Raw genomic sequence first — 15161 nt, 5'->3', positions numbered from 1 at the left:
CCACCTGGAATCATTTCAAACCAAAGTATATCCTTTATGCAATGCCCGGAATCTGTCTCATGGGAAAAAGCGTGCATGAGCCCCGAGCGTCTGTCAGGCCGATCATGCACAGTAGACTTTAGATCACAGCTTAGCATATCAGCTCAGTTGACAAGGCTGGGTGCCGCAGAGCGAATCAGAGGCGAGCATGGGGACGGCGTTGGCGACATGAGGAAGGGGAATGCCAAGATATTCGGGAGATTAGACAACAAAAGGAGAGACGGAGATGCAGTAAACTTGTGACGACTGTGATGATGAGCAGTAGCGCGAGGTGAAGGTTGGCAACGGCACTGCCCCCTCTCCACTGGACTAACACTTGAGACGTGGACTAAACTCCATCAGGAGGCAATTGGCGCTGGTGGCGGGTTACTTGGTGGTGGATGGCATTGAAACACTGGCCGGGATAGAGTAAGTTTTTGGGAGGGGAGACCCATTTAAATTCCAGAGGGAAAATTGACCGTCGTTTGGGAGGATGATCCATACAGCTGCTCAACAAACCCTCTCTTGGTTTTCGTGATACCATAATTAAAAAAGCAAATTAAGACGCAGTAGATGAATACCGGACCCTGAGATTGCCCATGCTAATTGGGAAGTAGAAGAGCTTATAGGTAGGGCGTGGCGGTCCTGTGATTAAGTATCATCTTGGTATCATACATGTCTTTTCGTTCATACAAACGGGTCTAGAGGTACCTGACTCCGTACGGGTTCCTGAGTAGTTTCCCTGCCCCAATACGTGGCTGTTACAGGATTTGTAACCTTATGGGTGATTTTAGTCACTAAGCCCAGCCAGTGTTGACTAGTAGCAACTAGTTGACCCCGTAGTTCAATGTCTTGTCTTTGTACCAGAGACATATTGGATTTAATGGATGTATTAGGTACCTAGAAAGGACAGTACCCTATAGTATAGGTCTAGGTTATGGATCACATACTAAATACGTACATTATCCGCCGCCCCTCCCCGTGATCCATCATTTACCCCCCCAAAAAAGTAGAAGAGGTTCTCCATCCTTTTTTCGATTCGTATTTCCATTTTTCGGAATTTTTGTCGAGCCAAACGGCACTTAACTTGGTTGCTTTCCCCCCCAGCGGAACCAACCTTGTTGTATGCGTGTCTTGCCTTCTCCTACCTCTCCTTTCAGACCATCCCCCTCCCCCCCCCGTATATCATCCCACATCGAGTAAAGAATTGATCCACGGTTCCATCCGATCTAGAAGATCTAGGGAATCGAACACGCTGGTTCTGGATCCTCTCCGTTGCGTTCCCCTTCCAGGGATTTGGTTCTCAGCCTCGTTGTGTACGATCATCAAGAACTGACTGGTACGGATCTCTCTCTATTTTCTCTTGGTCGTCGTCGTCGTCTTCTTCCCCTCCATTCTGCCCCACCCCACTTTTCGCTGATCCGCTCCCCGTTATTAACTTCCTACTATTGCTGCGACTATTGCGTTACTGTGATCACTGCTGCTTGGTTCTCCTGTTCTTCCACGGTGCTGCATCTGTCAGAACACCGACTCCCAACGCTTTTTATCCATTATCCAGCTCCAATCTCATTGCCGAGGTCGAAGTATTCCAAACTGATTGCTGAAGCTACGCAGGAGAGAAGGAACAGACAATTCAGGAAGTAAAATAGAACAACAGTCCTGAAACATCAACTTCCGAGACTAAAGGACAAAGACTAATTCCGAGTCATGTACGGATGCTTCCCCGGTGGTGACGGTTGATTTGACACCGCCGATGTGATCAGCTGTGGAATCGTTCGATGGTGGAAAGTTACTAACATGAGTAACTTTAGTACACCGGATCATTCGCTTTAAGCGCCGTTCGCTATCTCTGTTAGTCCAGGCTATTTCAATCTCGCATTCGGTGCCGTTTCAGTCATTGTTATATCTGTACCGAACTTCCTGCAACCCTCGACGAATCGTTTGGCAGCAGACACAACGCCATACCTACCCCGCAGTCAATTAGAACAAATTCCGAAAACTGTTTCTCTATCAGCATCGCCAGGGCGTACGAACTTGCTCAAAGTGTCCCAAAGCATTTATAAAAGGGGAGCCTATCGTCTGAGCGAATGTAAGCGCATTCTCAATAACTACTGCCGGGGTTATCATGAACCTGCTATGTTTACTGCTATGTTGCCCGCCGATGATGTACCGGATAGTTTGTGACCCAACTACACAATGCCTTGTCGCTGGGAGTCGCTGTCAATTTGACTGCCTCACCCACGGTAGTCAATGCGGAAGTGAAGCGCAGCCCAATTAGCAATCAACCACCACAGCCACAAGTCTTACACATTCCGCTAATACAGTCTAGTTCGGACAGTCCACGAATATGGTGCAGCAACTTCCTCCCCAGGGAGGTTCACGAAAGATCTCCTTCAACGTCTCCGACCAATATGAAATTCAAGATGTCATTGGTGAAGGTGCCTACGGTGTGGTTTGGTAAGTGCCGGCACAAGGAGAGGTTGGTATTATGCTGACAGCCCAGCTCTGCCATCCACAAACCATCTGGCCAAAAAGTCGCCATCAAGAAGATTACCCCTTTCGACCACTCGATGTTCTGCTTGCGAACTTTGCGTGAGATGAAGCTGCTTCGCTATTTTAACCATGAGAACATCATCTCTATCCTGGATATCCAGAGACCACGCAACTACGAGAGCTTCAACGAAGTTTATCTAATCCAGGTATTTACACGCAGAAGACTAGATGAGAATAATTAGACACTAATCAGTCCCCAGGAGCTGATGGAGACTGACATGCACCGGGTCATTCGTACCCAAGACCTTTCGGACGATCACTGTCAATATTTCATTTACCAGACTCTACGTGCGCTCAAAGCTATGCACTCAGCAAATGTTCTTCATCGTGATCTGAAACCTTCGAACCTGCTCCTCAACGCAAACTGCGATTTGAAAGTTTGCGATTTTGGCTTGGCCCGTTCAGCTGCCTCCACAGATGATAACTCAGGGTTCATGACAGAATATGTGGCGACCAGATGGTACCGTGCGCCAGAGATCATGTTGACATTCAAGGAGTACACCAAAGCCATTGATGTGTGGAGTGTTGGTTGTATCCTCGCCGAGATGCTGAGCGGAAAACCTCTATTCCCCGGAAAGGATTGTATGTCGTTCCTTAACAATCATTGGAGACAGTCAGCTAATATATCTTTAAGATCATCACCAATTGACTCTTATTTTGGACGTTCTTGGTACACCAACAATGGAGGACTACTATGGAATCAAATCCCGACGGGCTCGGGAATACATTCGGTCTCTCCCTTTCAAAAAGAAGATCCCCTTTAAGGCGCTATTTCCGAAGGCTAACGATTTGGCCCTGGACCTCCTGGAGAGGCTCCTGGCATTCAACCCTGCTAAGCGTATCACGGTGGAGGAAGCTTTGCGTCATCCGTACCTGGAACCGTATCATGACCCCGACGATGAGCCCACGGCACCTCCCATTCCGGAAGGGTTCTTCGACTTTGACAAGAATAAGGATGCCCTTAGCAAGGAGCAGTTGAAGAGTGAGTCAAACTCAATTATACAGACATGCTTCGTTGTTCCTATGCTAACATGTGCAGTGCTAATCTACGAGGAAATCATGCGGTGAGCTTGCATTGGACAGCCTATCCATCGGGAAAGATGGAATACAGGTCGGGATAAATAGGATGGGATGACCGAACCCATGCACGTAATATCTAGTTGCATAGACGACAAGCCAGGGTAATACACTCGCACATCGACTATGATATTGGCTGAGTCTCATGATTGGCCTTTTTGACACGTTTTTAGGCGTCTGGTGCTTTCACTTATTTAACAGATAAGCCGGTCTTACGCTCGTCAATCTTGAGCTGGAAATACATTATTGCCGAGGTTCTCAGCCAGCGTAAGATTGTTCATCAATCATAACGGGTATATACTACGATACTGGTATAGATACAAACATCGATCGCAGGCAAAATAGACCTATTGCCCTGTCTTATCCTTCCTCCAGTTCTCCATGAATTCCTCAATGCCCATGCCTACTCCCTCCTGACTCGGTTTCTCGGCACAAACATCCGCCTCAAACCCACACTTACTCTTCAAATGATCCCTCGTTGTAGGCCCAATCGTAGCAACAAACACCCTCCTCTCTGAATCCCCAAGCCCCTTCAACACCCGTACCATAGCGTCACACCCCGTTGGCGAAAACACAACCACCCAAACCGCCCTCTCCACCCCACCCCCCAAAAACTCCTCCGAAGCACGAACCGCCTCCGCAAAACTCTCCTCAAACCCCCCCATAACTCCCGTCTCGTAGACTACCAACTCATCAACCCCAATCCGCTGCTCCGGCGACAGCGACCCCGCCATCAACGTCTTGGGAATGATATCCCTCCGCTGCTCCCCGACAAGGAACAACAAAGGCGGTTTCGGGCCATCTTGCGAGTCATACAACGGGTTATAATGGGAGAGGATGAAGTGCGCCAGGTTTTCGCCGTTCCCTGTCTCCTCGCCGAGGATTGTTGCGTGGGGAAGATGGTCGTCTCGAATGGAGGTTAAGGATCGGGATGTAGCGGGGCCGACGGTGTAGAGGATTAGAGAATGGGAAGAGGTTTGTTTAGTTGATTCTGTTGTTTTGCGGGAGTTAGTGAAGGTTTTTTTTTTTTTTTTTCCCTTGCAGGTAGAAAAGAACTTTATTTGAAATGAATGTTCCAGAGGGATGGTGTGGGTATAAACTCACCATCGATATCGTTGAGGATCGTCGCGAATCCCTCTACGGCCCGCTGGCTTGTGAATATCAGACCACCGTATTTGCGGCCCGGGCCGGGTTTCAGGGCTCCTGACTGGAAGAGCTGTTTCACGGTGGTTAGGTTTGGGTTGTGGAAGTTGTGTTCGAGGACTGGGATGAAGGTGGGGGTGTAGCTATGTGCGGAGAAGTATTCTTCGTAGCTGTCTTTCGGGGAGGATTTGGTTTTGAGGAGGAGGATTGGGGTCGATGAGGTGTTGAAGGTGAATTGAGGTGGCATTTTGTCTTTTCGTTTGTTAATCCGTTGGTTTTGGTTCTTTTTGGAGGGTGTTGATGTTTGGTGGTGGGTTTGGGAGAGAAGTGCGGAGGCGGTTCAACAGCGGAGTGGGGTGCTTAGTTTATGATTATTTATGGAGGAACTTTTGTATAACTCTAGATAATGACCTCGGTAGCGCTGTCGAGTTCAATTACTGTCACATACAAACTCATTGGCACAAATGAAAAAGAAATGGATGTCTAGCTTATGTACAGTAAAGAAACACAGACTACTGGTCGTCCAAGACGTGCAGATACTTCTTCTCCTCTTGTCTCTCCCGCTCCGTGGCCGGAGGCAGATCGTAGTACGAAGCGCTACGGTATCCCAACTATGCAACTGTTAGTACGCGGTAGAAACCATCGAGACTGCCGTAGAGTGCTTACCAGGTAGTGGAAAGTAAGGGTGGCCAGATCAACAGGCTCAATGCCCAAGTCCTTGAAGGTCTTAGCATTGGGGTCGATCACCTGGTCAATGAACTCCCGCTCAACCTCATCAGGCGAGATAATGGGCCACCAGAGCAGCTTGTTCAAGTAGTGGGCAACAGGCTTCAAGATCGGCTTGGGAACGTTGATGTGACGGCGGTGCTTGACGATTTCACGGTCAACCAGCTCGGCAATCTCGGCAGTAGAGTAGTTCTTGGGACCGTAAAGTTCGAAAGTCTGACCAGCAGTGGAGTCATCGTGAAGCATACGCTCCAGAGCATTGCCAACATCGGGGGCCTATTTGAATCAGCATCGTATCCAATGCAACCGGATCAGACGTAGCTTACGTGAACGGGCCAGTAGCGCTCCTGCATGTGGTTGGAGGTAAGGAGGTTGGTGACCTTAGCAAGCTTGTGGAGAAGGTTGTCCTCGAAACCGAACATAGGAGCAGGGCGGACAATGGTGGTCTCGGGATAAATGGAACGGGCAATTTCCTCTCCCCAGGCCTATACAGGTCAGCTTAGCATAATATTGACATGTTGTGGCTTGAAAAGCGGACCTTAGTGGCAAAGAACTCGGAAGGAGAGTCTCTGCTGGCGTTGTAGGAGGAGACGTGGATGTACCGGTCAACATCATACTTGGCGACAGCCTCAACGATGCGCTCGATGCCGTCGACGTGTACGTCGGTATAGGAAAAGTTCCTGCATATCATAAGTAGCTGTTCATTCCATTCTATTGGTTTGTCACTGACTTAGTGGGATATTGACGACCGACAAGGTTGTAAACAATATCGGAATGACGGACACTCTCCTCGATCGACTGGGTGTTGCGCAAGTCATACTCCTACCACAGATTAGTCGAGATGACCACCTTTGAAGATCGATTGCGGGTACTGTACCAAGAAGTTGACCCTTCCGAGATCACCGGTGGGCTTCAAATGTCTCTTGGTCATCTCCTCACGGTAGGGAACAACGACCGTGCATCCCTGCGAAGCTAGACGCCGTCAGCTTCCATACGTCCTGCGAGTCAGCCGTTGACCTACCGAGCCTGTTGACAATGTAACGACCGAGGAAACCAGTAGCACCGAAGACAGTGGCGGTGTGGCCTAGAACACAATTCCAGTTAAATCTTCTGAGGGCAATGCGACGATCGGAAAAAGGGCCAAGTACCTCCAAGAGACGACCTGTAAGAGTGCCAATTAGCCACCATCCACCTGTATAGCTTCAACACAATGGACTTACCGTCCACCCTGGACCTTCAGGATCGGCTTTCCGGTTCTCGTGATCGCAACATCTTGGAGATTCCGGCGCTGTACTTGTTGGACCTTGGGGGCGGGGGCAAATGCCCTCGAGCCCAAGGCGGAATTGACGGCCCGGCACTTCTGCATGGTCTCTCTTCAGCTCTGAATCAAGATGAGACCACCGAATTGCGTCCGGATCGGTGTTTCGTGGGGCAGTAAAAGCGAATGGGGAGAGCAACGCTCAGCAGGCGATCTCGTGCTTGATGCTGAACTTGTCGATTGTCGTGCTGGAGAACGCAAACTGCCGGCACGGGACCTATGCACTAGTCCCGATTCGGACAGCACCTTGAACTACTCTCTGGCAAGTTACCCCTTCACTTTTCAGCCCTTTCACTTGCCATTTGCAAATTTCAATCAGTGTCACTGGTATGGCCGACATAGAAACATGCCATGTTGCTTGATACTGCCAGACAAGCTTCCTGTTCTCGCCTTCAGAAGGCGTGCAGCTGCAAATCTGCCTCAATTGTGTCTGACTATTCCTGAAATATGATTGGATGCCGTTCCCCGAGCCATCACTACCAGCACATCATCCAACGTCCGCAACTCAACTCTTTTCATATTTGTCCCAGAACTATTGATGCAGTAACGACCAAAGGTTTTACTGAAAATTTGCGCAGCTGACTATTCCTGTCTGAGTATACAGTCTACGGTGACAATAGATTTTTTTTATGTCCAAGTCTATTTTCATATGTATAGCTCAGAACCTAACACATAGTACTATTCATGTCTCATTACCATACATAGTCAGTTATTATACTAATCCCCCCAAAGATCAGAATTTACTGGCGCTGGCCCCGGGCAATGAAGATAGTCTTGGAGAATGTCTTTCCGTCTCTTTCAATAACCAGCGGTTCTTCAATGACTTGATAGTCGAACCCCATTCCAAGCCCTGCAGTTTCATACAGCTTGCGCATATCCTCCAAGGTAAAGCCATGAGTCTTGATTGTGTGCGTGGTTTCATGGTCGGGGTTGTGCATTTCATGGGCATTATGGTCGTGCTTGCCATGTGGAAGTACGTCGATTATTAGACACACACCACCCTTCTTCAGTCGTTCTCCGAGACGCTTCATGGCCAGATCCGGCTTTTCGAAATGGTGAAGGGCCATGCTGACGAACGCGACATCGAAATCGGAATACTCTGGCCCTGAGAGCTCCTCTGGCATGGGTTCGGCCAGAAGGTCACCCTTACGGCCAATCATTTTGTCCTCAAAACCGGCCTCACGAGCGCTAGCGTTGTACTCGTCGACCATGCCGTCCGCGACGTCTATGCCAACGATTTTGGTGGCAAATGGCGCCAATGCCTTTATAATAATACATTAGCTCGTCTTACACGACTACGGTCTGTAACGACATAGACCGGCGGAGACAATAGACTGACCGTAGATACAACGCCAGGGCCACATGCATATTCCAACACCTTGATCTCCTTGCCTTGCCCGGCTTCGGTGTCAGCCCAAACGTTACTACCCCAAAGGCGCTTTTCCTGAGCCAAGCGGTATAGCAACTTTGTGCCCTTTTCGAACCGGGTTTTGTATGTTTTGGACATGTTGCTATGTATTGTGAGCCACGACTCTTAAGTGTAAGGAAAGAAGACCTTACTCCCAGACCTGTCTGTTCTTTTCGGTAAACTCGGACATGGCTATTGAGGTGAATATCAATGGTTCTTCTCTAGATAAAGTGGTATGCTGAAGTGGTCTTTGATACTGATCAATAGAATTCAATGAGTTGAGAGATGGAGACTGAAGAACAGAGGAAAAATGAACAGAGGAAAACACGCCGTATTTATGCTGACCAGTGGATCTCTAGAAGGAAACTCCAGCAAGGTTCGTGGTCTCTTGTTGGTCTCTGTATGGCCCTTTCGGAGACATATCGGATACTTCTATACCGCTAAACCGCGGCTCTCCAGTAGTACGCGACGCTGGGAGAGTTCTATGAATAGTTCAACCAATGAAAGTTATGTATTCAGTCATTATGAGTCAAACTACGTATGTCTAGAATTGTATACCGTGAAAAAGTGGAATATGGGCGAACCTGTACCTCTATCACATAGGACTATGCAATAAATGTACTCTTGTACCTGAGGGCTTACCTTCCATGTCATGTGCTCAGGCGGCGCAAAGACACCGCCTTGAGTGAGCTTCGCTCCACTTCTCCATCCACTCTTCCATCGTCATCAGCTGCTGCTACCTTATTCATTGTCTTACGGCCTTGTTCTCACGCCTGCTCTACCTTAATTGACAGCGCCAAGCTCTGGTACTTGCTAGTAATCCACCATCTGATTCACACGACTCCATTTCACAGCCCCTACCTCTCCCCGCGATGGAGAACCAGAAGATCTCCGATTTCCTGGCGGACCAGCTGCAGCAAGCTCCCGAACAATGCCAGGCCTACTTCCTCACCTTCGAAGACTACTGGGAGCGGAAATTATGGCACCAGCTTACCGATTCCTTAATCGAATTCTTTCGCCTTCCAGAGAGCGCCCCTCAACGGTTACCGATATTCAAGACCTTTGTGCTTAGCTTCGCCGACAAGATCAACCAGCTGAAATTCGTCTCGTTGGGGTTGATGGCATCGACAGAATGTGCAGGTATGCCTTGAAATCGTTTCGCCTTGCCTGAAACTCTAGATAGTGGTACTAAATCATTAACTACCAGATGACAAAGAACGCCTCTCTTTCCTCACATCCCTCGCCGACAAGGTGAACAAGCCTGACACACAAGAAGCCTACATCTATGCCCTTGCGGACGTCGCCAATGTCAAGCAACGGCTCAACGACTTGGATGGAGCACAGAAAGACCTGGAAACGTGTCAGAAGGTCCTGGATAACTTCGACTCGGTCGAGACCGTTGTCCACGCCTCCTTCTATAAAGTCAACGCTGACTATTACCATGTATGTGCCACATAGAAGTCGAATGTACCGCCAAATAGACTAACAGAGCATAACTAGAAAAAACAAGAATTCGCCTCATTCTATAAGAACGCCCTCCTCTACCTCGCCTGTATCAACCTAGAGGATATCAGCGAATCCGAGCGCGTCTCTCGCGCATACAATCTCAGTGTCGCCGCCCTCGTCTCTGACTCTATCTACAACTTTGGTGAACTACTCCTTCATCCAATTTTGGACTCCCTCACCGAGACCCCCCACAGCTGGCTCCGCGACCTCCTCTTCGCCTTCAACCGCGGCGATCTCACTGCCTATGACGTCCTGGCCGGTAACATCTCCAAGAACCAGCTTCTAGAACAACATCGTTTCTTCCTCTACCAGAAGATCTCCCTCTCAGCCCTCACGGAGATGGTCTTCCGCAGACCCCCGCATGACCGGAACCTGACTTTCGCGGCCATCTCCTCCGAGACGAAGGTGAAGCCCGAGGAGATCGAACATTTGATCATGAAGGCTCTGTCTTTGGGTCTGCTGAAGGGCGCCATTGACCAGGTGGCTGGAGTCGCGCAGATCAACTGGGTCCAGCCAAAGGTTCTGGACATGACCCAGATTGAAGGCATGCGGAATAGACTGAAGGACTGGGACGCAGGCGTCAACCAATTGGGTCACTGGATCGAGGGTGTTGGCAAGGATGTGTGGGCTGCATGAGCTATATTCGATTGTCGTACCTCGTCATATTCTGAACGTAAAAGGGCACTACAAAAGTAGCACCTGGGGTTATATGTACGAATGAATATTAGACTTGACACTTATAATTATAACGTATGAAATCATGCAGAATTTTCACCTCCGACCTCTTCACCTCCACAAAATCTCTATCTTCAACCATACATCTATCATCCCCAAAACAAAACAAACCCACCACAACCCAACCCAAACCAAACCAACACAAAAAAAGAAAAACAATGGAAGAGGACCCAGAAACCACCCTCCAAAGACTCACCACCCAACTAACGACCACCCCGCAAGCCTTCCCAACATGCTGCCTCTCACTCTCCACACCCCTCCTCGAAACCCTGGCAGCCCTCCTCCCCAAGAAACCAAACTACACTCTCTCAATCGGCAGCGGCAGCGGCCTCCTCGAAGCCCTCCTAACCCACAACCACCCAACCCTCCAAATCGAAGGCGTCGAAGTAAACCCTACCGTAAACCGCTACATCGCCGAACAAGACATGCACGTTGTCACGGGAACCTGGGATCTCCTGTCCTGGCGCGTGCCCGGCGCAAAGGCGTGGATGTTTGTCTATCCGCGGGAACCGAAGTTGGTGGAGAGGTATATTGAGACGTTTGGGGAGGGGGGTGTGGTGGAGGTGATTTTGTGGTTGGGCCCTAGGGCGGATTGGGGGGATTATGTGGGGTGTTTTGAGGGGAGGGGGTTTGGGGTTGAGAGGGTTGTTGGTGTTGAGGGGGGGTTGGAGGGTTTTGAGATGTTGGCGGTTGTTGGACGGGTTGGTTCTTCTGGTTAGGTTTGTTACTTTTATTAGGGGTTTTCTTTTCTAGTTTTCCCCTTTGAGTGTGTATGGTGGATGATATAAAGGTTTAATTTACAGTGTTCGTTTCTTCTCTGGTTTCTATAGAGTCGAACTTATGGTAAATCAATTGGACCTTCTTCAAAACAGGGAGAATCCCAACAGGGCGCATCCAATCATCCAGGCTGGCCACCAGACACACCATACTACTACCTGTGTCCACATTCCCCAGACGTCCCATCCGAACGCAGCTTGCGTTAGAATGGTCTCCACTGATACTCCGGTATACCAACAGCCCCCGAGGAGGACGACAGGGGGCGAGAGAAGATTTAGGAGCACGAGTCCGATGAAGGTAAGTGCATACCGGATAGGTGCACTGGTGGTAGGACTGATGCGATTGACGAAGCTGAGGGGAGTGCAGAGCAAGCCGATCATGAATGAGAGGGAGAAGTTCAGAGTAGCCAGAGTGGAAAGGAAGAGACCAAGGAGGAGGAGGGAGAAGGATTTCATAAGAAGGTATTGCTGGGGCTTGGGGGTGAAGCCTTGGGTAAGCAAGACTGCGAGGACTAACGGAAGGACGAGATCGGCTATAATGAAGGTGTAGGTTGCGGTTGTGAAGTACTGGTTTTTGTCAGAGAATATAGGACTGTGATGATGTAATGGTGAGACTGACCTTGTGAGAAAGATTGTTGAAGATGAAGAGAGGGACAAGGCCCAACAGATGTAGGCCGACGACAAAGCTGAGTGGGAGCGCCAGCTGTCGTTCGATGATGCTGTTGGCGTCACCGTTTTGTTCCACATTTGTCACCTTCGATTTGCCCTTGTCCTGGGAGCTTGCTGCTAGTTCCTTTTCATCCTGGGCAGCATCTGTCTTGACCGAAGGCTTAGGCTTAAAGTCCATGTAGTAGCCAGTCCGTAACCACAGGGCAATGGCCATGATTGTGAAGTTGCCAGCGATCAGCATCGCGCTGGGTAGATACGTGCCGATACTGACAAACCGGTTGGTCTGCATAAGCAGATAAAAGAAGAAACTCTGATGCAAATGTTCCAGGAGGTTATTCAAGCTGCGACACAGACTTTCCACAGTTCGGCCCAGGGCCATTTCATCTTGCCAGCCATCTCCTTTCGTTTGCAGTGTGATAGCATCAATATGGTACGGCATGAAGCTACTGTGCGCTCCAGTGGCGTACCCGAAACCCTGCTTAGCCATGCCCCTCAGAATAGTTTGTAAACGCGCTTCATAGCTATCATCGTGGTCCCACATCTCCTGCAAATTGGCACCGATACCCATTTGACCACCAGCAATTGACACGGCAGTATTGATCAAATCTAGGTTCGGCAATTGGCCATTAACACCGTCGTAGACAATATGTAACGATTCAAACCGATGATCAAAGGGGTATTCCACCACAAGACCTCCCTGCAATGCACCACTCTTCAACGGCAGCGGCTGAACAGAGGGCGGTTGCATGTCATGGTATGCATCGATCCACGCTTGCGTCCCCGATTTGCTGTCAGGAGTGATCAGGAATATGATGTCTTTCGACCACAGAGACCATCCTGGAAACAATCAGTTATGGCCCTTCTTATAAGGCAAAACAAAAGCAACCCACGTTTAAAGTATCTTGCCAGCGTCAGTGCGAGGGTAACGCCATTCAGGTTCAGTTCTCCATCAGCTGTCTTCCAAGCCGTAACCAGTACGATCGCCTCCGTCGCATCGCCCCGCGGCGCTTGAATGATGGCATAGACGTTCTGTCCCTGATGCGTGATCCCCGCGGAAGTGTATTCATATTTCTGCGTCGCGACTTTCAAGCCGGAAGCTCTGAGAACCGACTGTATCTTACCCGAGATCCTAGTAAAGAGCTCAGTTTAGCACAAAGAGTAAGTAGACGTCATAAGCAGGACCGTAACCATACTCCGGCGTCAATTCAATAGCATTCCTTTCTGGACCCTCCCCTGGAGCTCCATTGGGTAGAAGCCCCTCTAGCTCCTTTCGGTATCCGCGAAAGATGTTCTGATCACTGCCAGAGAAGTAGGCATGGACCTGGCCGGGGAGAAGCGCGTTCTCGGAGATGTACGTTCGACGAGAGTAGTCGTTGAGGGGGAGGAGGAGAAGCCAGATGACTCCAGCGAGGACGCATAGAAACGAGAGGATGTGCGGTAAATGCACGAAAAGGAAATGGGGATTACTCCGCAATTTGCGGATTGCAGCTGTCATTGGTCTTCAATTAGCTTGGTTTACTCTGAGTTGTCCTTTGCAATATTAATCCGGGGTAAGCCAAATAGAGGAGGGAGGAGGATCTTGGTGGAAGCGGAGCCTAGCTGATGCAGCTTAACTGGCACGCTGCAAGCATGCAGCGACTTACATTTTAACGCCATTGAATCAAGACATTCGGGGAGTTGGTCGCAGTACTAGTAGTAGTAGTAGTATCCGCGGAGTTTCAAAGGCACTGGGAGTCCACTCCGCAGCGCCTTAATTTATTTACGTCGGCCGCTAAAGACCATCTGCACAACTCTCTTAATGTCCATGTCAAAAAACAACGCTAATGCATTTTATGAGCCAAAAAAAAATCACCCTCACAAGACTACTATAACAGATGATTACTATAATACTTAAATATGCACAAGAATTGTAATATAGGAGTCCGACACGGTGTTAACAGTCAACGGTCTCAGGGACCCAGACGCTGCGACGATCCCAAATAGCTCATAGGAGTCCCTCTCTCACCCATTGTATTTGTTGTGGGAAGTACACCATATCGGCCAAACGTCTTTTGATCGACAGAGACATAGTGTGGTAGCCGACCCAACAGGTTCAGTTTTCCTTCGATCCATCTCAGGATCTTCTCGGGAGGGACGAACACCTTCAGGTACCCAAGGCCGACTAGTGTAGAAGGATTAGTATAAATGACTATCGTAAGACCAGAAACGCGATACTCACACAAATAGCCGATGAGAATAGCGCATAAATGGCCAAGGAAGCTCGTGTTAGACATAAGGATCGAAACAACTATGCACGCAAACAAGGGTGATGTCCAGGTAGGGATCTTGTAATTCCCAAGACTAGGCTTATATTAGCGAATTGTGGGACGTATGGGATTTCGCATCTAGGGATATACCTAAAGTACGGGTGGGACTTGAAGGTCTTGATAGCTTCGGTGCCCAATAGGAGGAATACCCAAACGCTTGAAGCTCTATTAGCCCTGTCTACTCGTAAGATCGAAGAATATAGCACTCACCTTGCGCCAACTACGGCGGTGTTCCTATGCAAAAGGAACTTCTCGATCAGGAGGTAGAGGCCTGCAGGGAATGTAGAAAGCGCTACATCGACAGTCAATGTTAGCCCACCTGGTCTCAATATCCAGAAATCAGAATATAACTTACGCCCCACGAACAAAGCCACAGCAGTCAACGTGCCATGCTCGGCTTCAAAGCGCTCGACCAATGGCGTAAGCGCCACCAAGTTCAAAAAAGCATGGAAGAAGCCATTGTGAATGAATGGATAGGTATTGAGCCGATACACTATGATAGCGTCAGAACCACACATGGGCTTAATCTTCTCTTTCAGGAGCAAGGCACACAAGGGTACATACTGCTGCCGAAACCAATCTCATCCGGCGCCAACGAACCCCATTGTACCACACTCCATACTGTTTGTAACTCAAGAAGCCAAAAGACGATAATTGCCAGCACCACAAGTCGTGTAAAAAGAGGCAAACGAAGAAGATACGACCGTACCCTCGCAGGGTTAAAAGGGAGAGGTGGTAACGCGGCAGGAGTAGCCATATTGATTTCACAACAGAGGTTCAACCCAATATATGTAGTGTTTCGCAGGTAGAGTAATTGACTGCGTCGGGAATGCGCGCAAAACTTAGGTGACAAGCGTCAGAGGCAATCCACCAAAGTTCAAGGTCGGAGTAGGCCGGATTCGCTGATCGAACGCTGCGGTCGAGGA

The 15161-nt window shown here is 49.2% G+C and overlaps 6 protein-coding genes across 6 annotated transcripts; 3 read left to right on the top strand and 3 right to left on the bottom strand.

The window, feature by feature from the left end:
* The first annotated feature begins 1684 nt into the window (after positions 1–1684).
* On the top strand, positions 1685–3817 carry BDV38DRAFT_14387 (mitogen-activated protein kinase). Its single transcript, XM_032051482.1, has 7 exons — positions 1685–1727; positions 1830–2107; positions 2357–2475; positions 2522–2717; positions 2772–3153; positions 3206–3553; positions 3611–3817. Exons 3-7 carry the CDS (start codon positions 2366–2368, stop codon positions 3637–3639), a joined length of 1065 nt encoding a protein of 354 aa, XP_031907754.1. The 5' UTR covers positions 1685–1727; positions 1830–2107; positions 2357–2365; the 3' UTR covers positions 3640–3817.
* A 178-nt stretch (positions 3818–3995) lies between these two features.
* On the bottom strand, positions 3996–6883 carry BDV38DRAFT_275763 (NAD(P)-binding protein; the record flags this gene model as incomplete). The annotated part of the gene is made up of 10 exons (XM_032058082.1): positions 3996–4639; positions 4753–5043; positions 5305–5410; positions 5458–5793; positions 5844–6002; positions 6056–6197; positions 6248–6339; positions 6395–6489; positions 6539–6601; positions 6745–6883. The coding sequence occupies 10 exons, from the start codon at positions 6881–6883 to the stop codon at positions 3996–3998; spliced, it is 2067 nt and encodes a 688-aa protein (XP_031907753.1).
* A 692-nt stretch (positions 6884–7575) lies between these two features.
* On the bottom strand, positions 7576–8433 carry BDV38DRAFT_288479 (class I SAM-dependent methyltransferase; the record flags this gene model as incomplete). The annotated part of the gene is made up of 3 exons (XM_032061044.1): positions 7576–8097; positions 8175–8346; positions 8396–8433. The coding sequence occupies 3 exons, from the start codon at positions 8431–8433 to the stop codon at positions 7576–7578; spliced, it is 732 nt and encodes a 243-aa protein (XP_031907752.1).
* Positions 8434–8822: 389 nt separating this feature from the next.
* On the top strand, positions 8823–11061 carry BDV38DRAFT_263811 (proteasome regulatory particle lid subunit RPN9). Its single transcript, XM_032056225.1, has 3 exons — positions 8823–9383; positions 9451–9686; positions 9744–11061. Exons 1-3 carry the CDS (start codon positions 9116–9118, stop codon positions 10383–10385), a joined length of 1146 nt encoding a protein of 381 aa, XP_031907751.1. The 5' UTR covers positions 8823–9115; the 3' UTR covers positions 10386–11061.
* On the top strand, positions 10643–11203 carry BDV38DRAFT_288477 (uncharacterized protein; the record flags this gene model as incomplete). The annotated part of the gene is made up of 1 exon (XM_032061043.1): positions 10643–11203. One exon carries the CDS (start codon positions 10643–10645, stop codon positions 11201–11203), a length of 561 nt encoding a protein of 186 aa, XP_031907750.1.
* Positions 11204–11347: 144 nt separating this feature from the next.
* Positions 11348–14992, bottom strand: BDV38DRAFT_275759 (GPI-anchor transamidase subunit GAA1; the record flags this gene model as incomplete). Its single annotated transcript, XM_032058081.1, has 10 exons — positions 11348–11827; positions 11880–12766; positions 12820–13058; positions 13123–13417; positions 13887–14090; positions 14148–14269; positions 14326–14391; positions 14446–14527; positions 14591–14728; positions 14800–14992. 10 exons carry the CDS (start codon positions 14990–14992, stop codon positions 11348–11350), a joined length of 2706 nt encoding a protein of 901 aa, XP_031907749.1.
* Between the last annotated feature and the right edge of the window lie 169 nt (positions 14993–15161).

The sequence above is a fragment of the Aspergillus pseudotamarii genome (genome assembly GCF_009193445.1).
Source record: "Aspergillus pseudotamarii strain CBS 117625 unplaced genomic scaffold BDV38scaffold_102, whole genome shotgun sequence".
Taxonomy (NCBI): domain Eukaryota; kingdom Fungi; phylum Ascomycota; class Eurotiomycetes; order Eurotiales; family Aspergillaceae; genus Aspergillus; species Aspergillus pseudotamarii.
The sequence above is the reverse complement of the archived record's forward strand: the minus strand, read 5'-3'. Positions and strand labels throughout refer to the sequence as shown.

Coding starts and splice junctions, on each gene's coding strand:
- BDV38DRAFT_14387 (XM_032051482.1), top strand. CDS start 2,366: ATGGTGCAGCAACTTCCTCCCCAGGGAGGTTCACGAAAGATCTCCTTC. Junction 2,718..2,771: donor ACGAAGTTTATCTAATCCAG/GTATTTACACGC, acceptor ATCAGTCCCCAG/GAGCTGATGGAGACTGACAT. Junction 3,554..3,610: donor TAGCAAGGAGCAGTTGAAGA/GTGAGTCAAACT, acceptor TAACATGTGCAG/TGCTAATCTACGAGGAAATC.
- BDV38DRAFT_263811 (XM_032056225.1), top strand. CDS start 9,116: ATGGAGAACCAGAAGATCTCCGATTTCCTGGCGGACCAGCTGCAGCAA. Junction 9,384..9,450: donor GGCATCGACAGAATGTGCAG/GTATGCCTTGAA, acceptor ATTAACTACCAG/ATGACAAAGAACGCCTCTCT. Junction 9,687..9,743: donor TCAACGCTGACTATTACCAT/GTATGTGCCACA, acceptor GAGCATAACTAG/AAAAAACAAGAATTCGCCTC.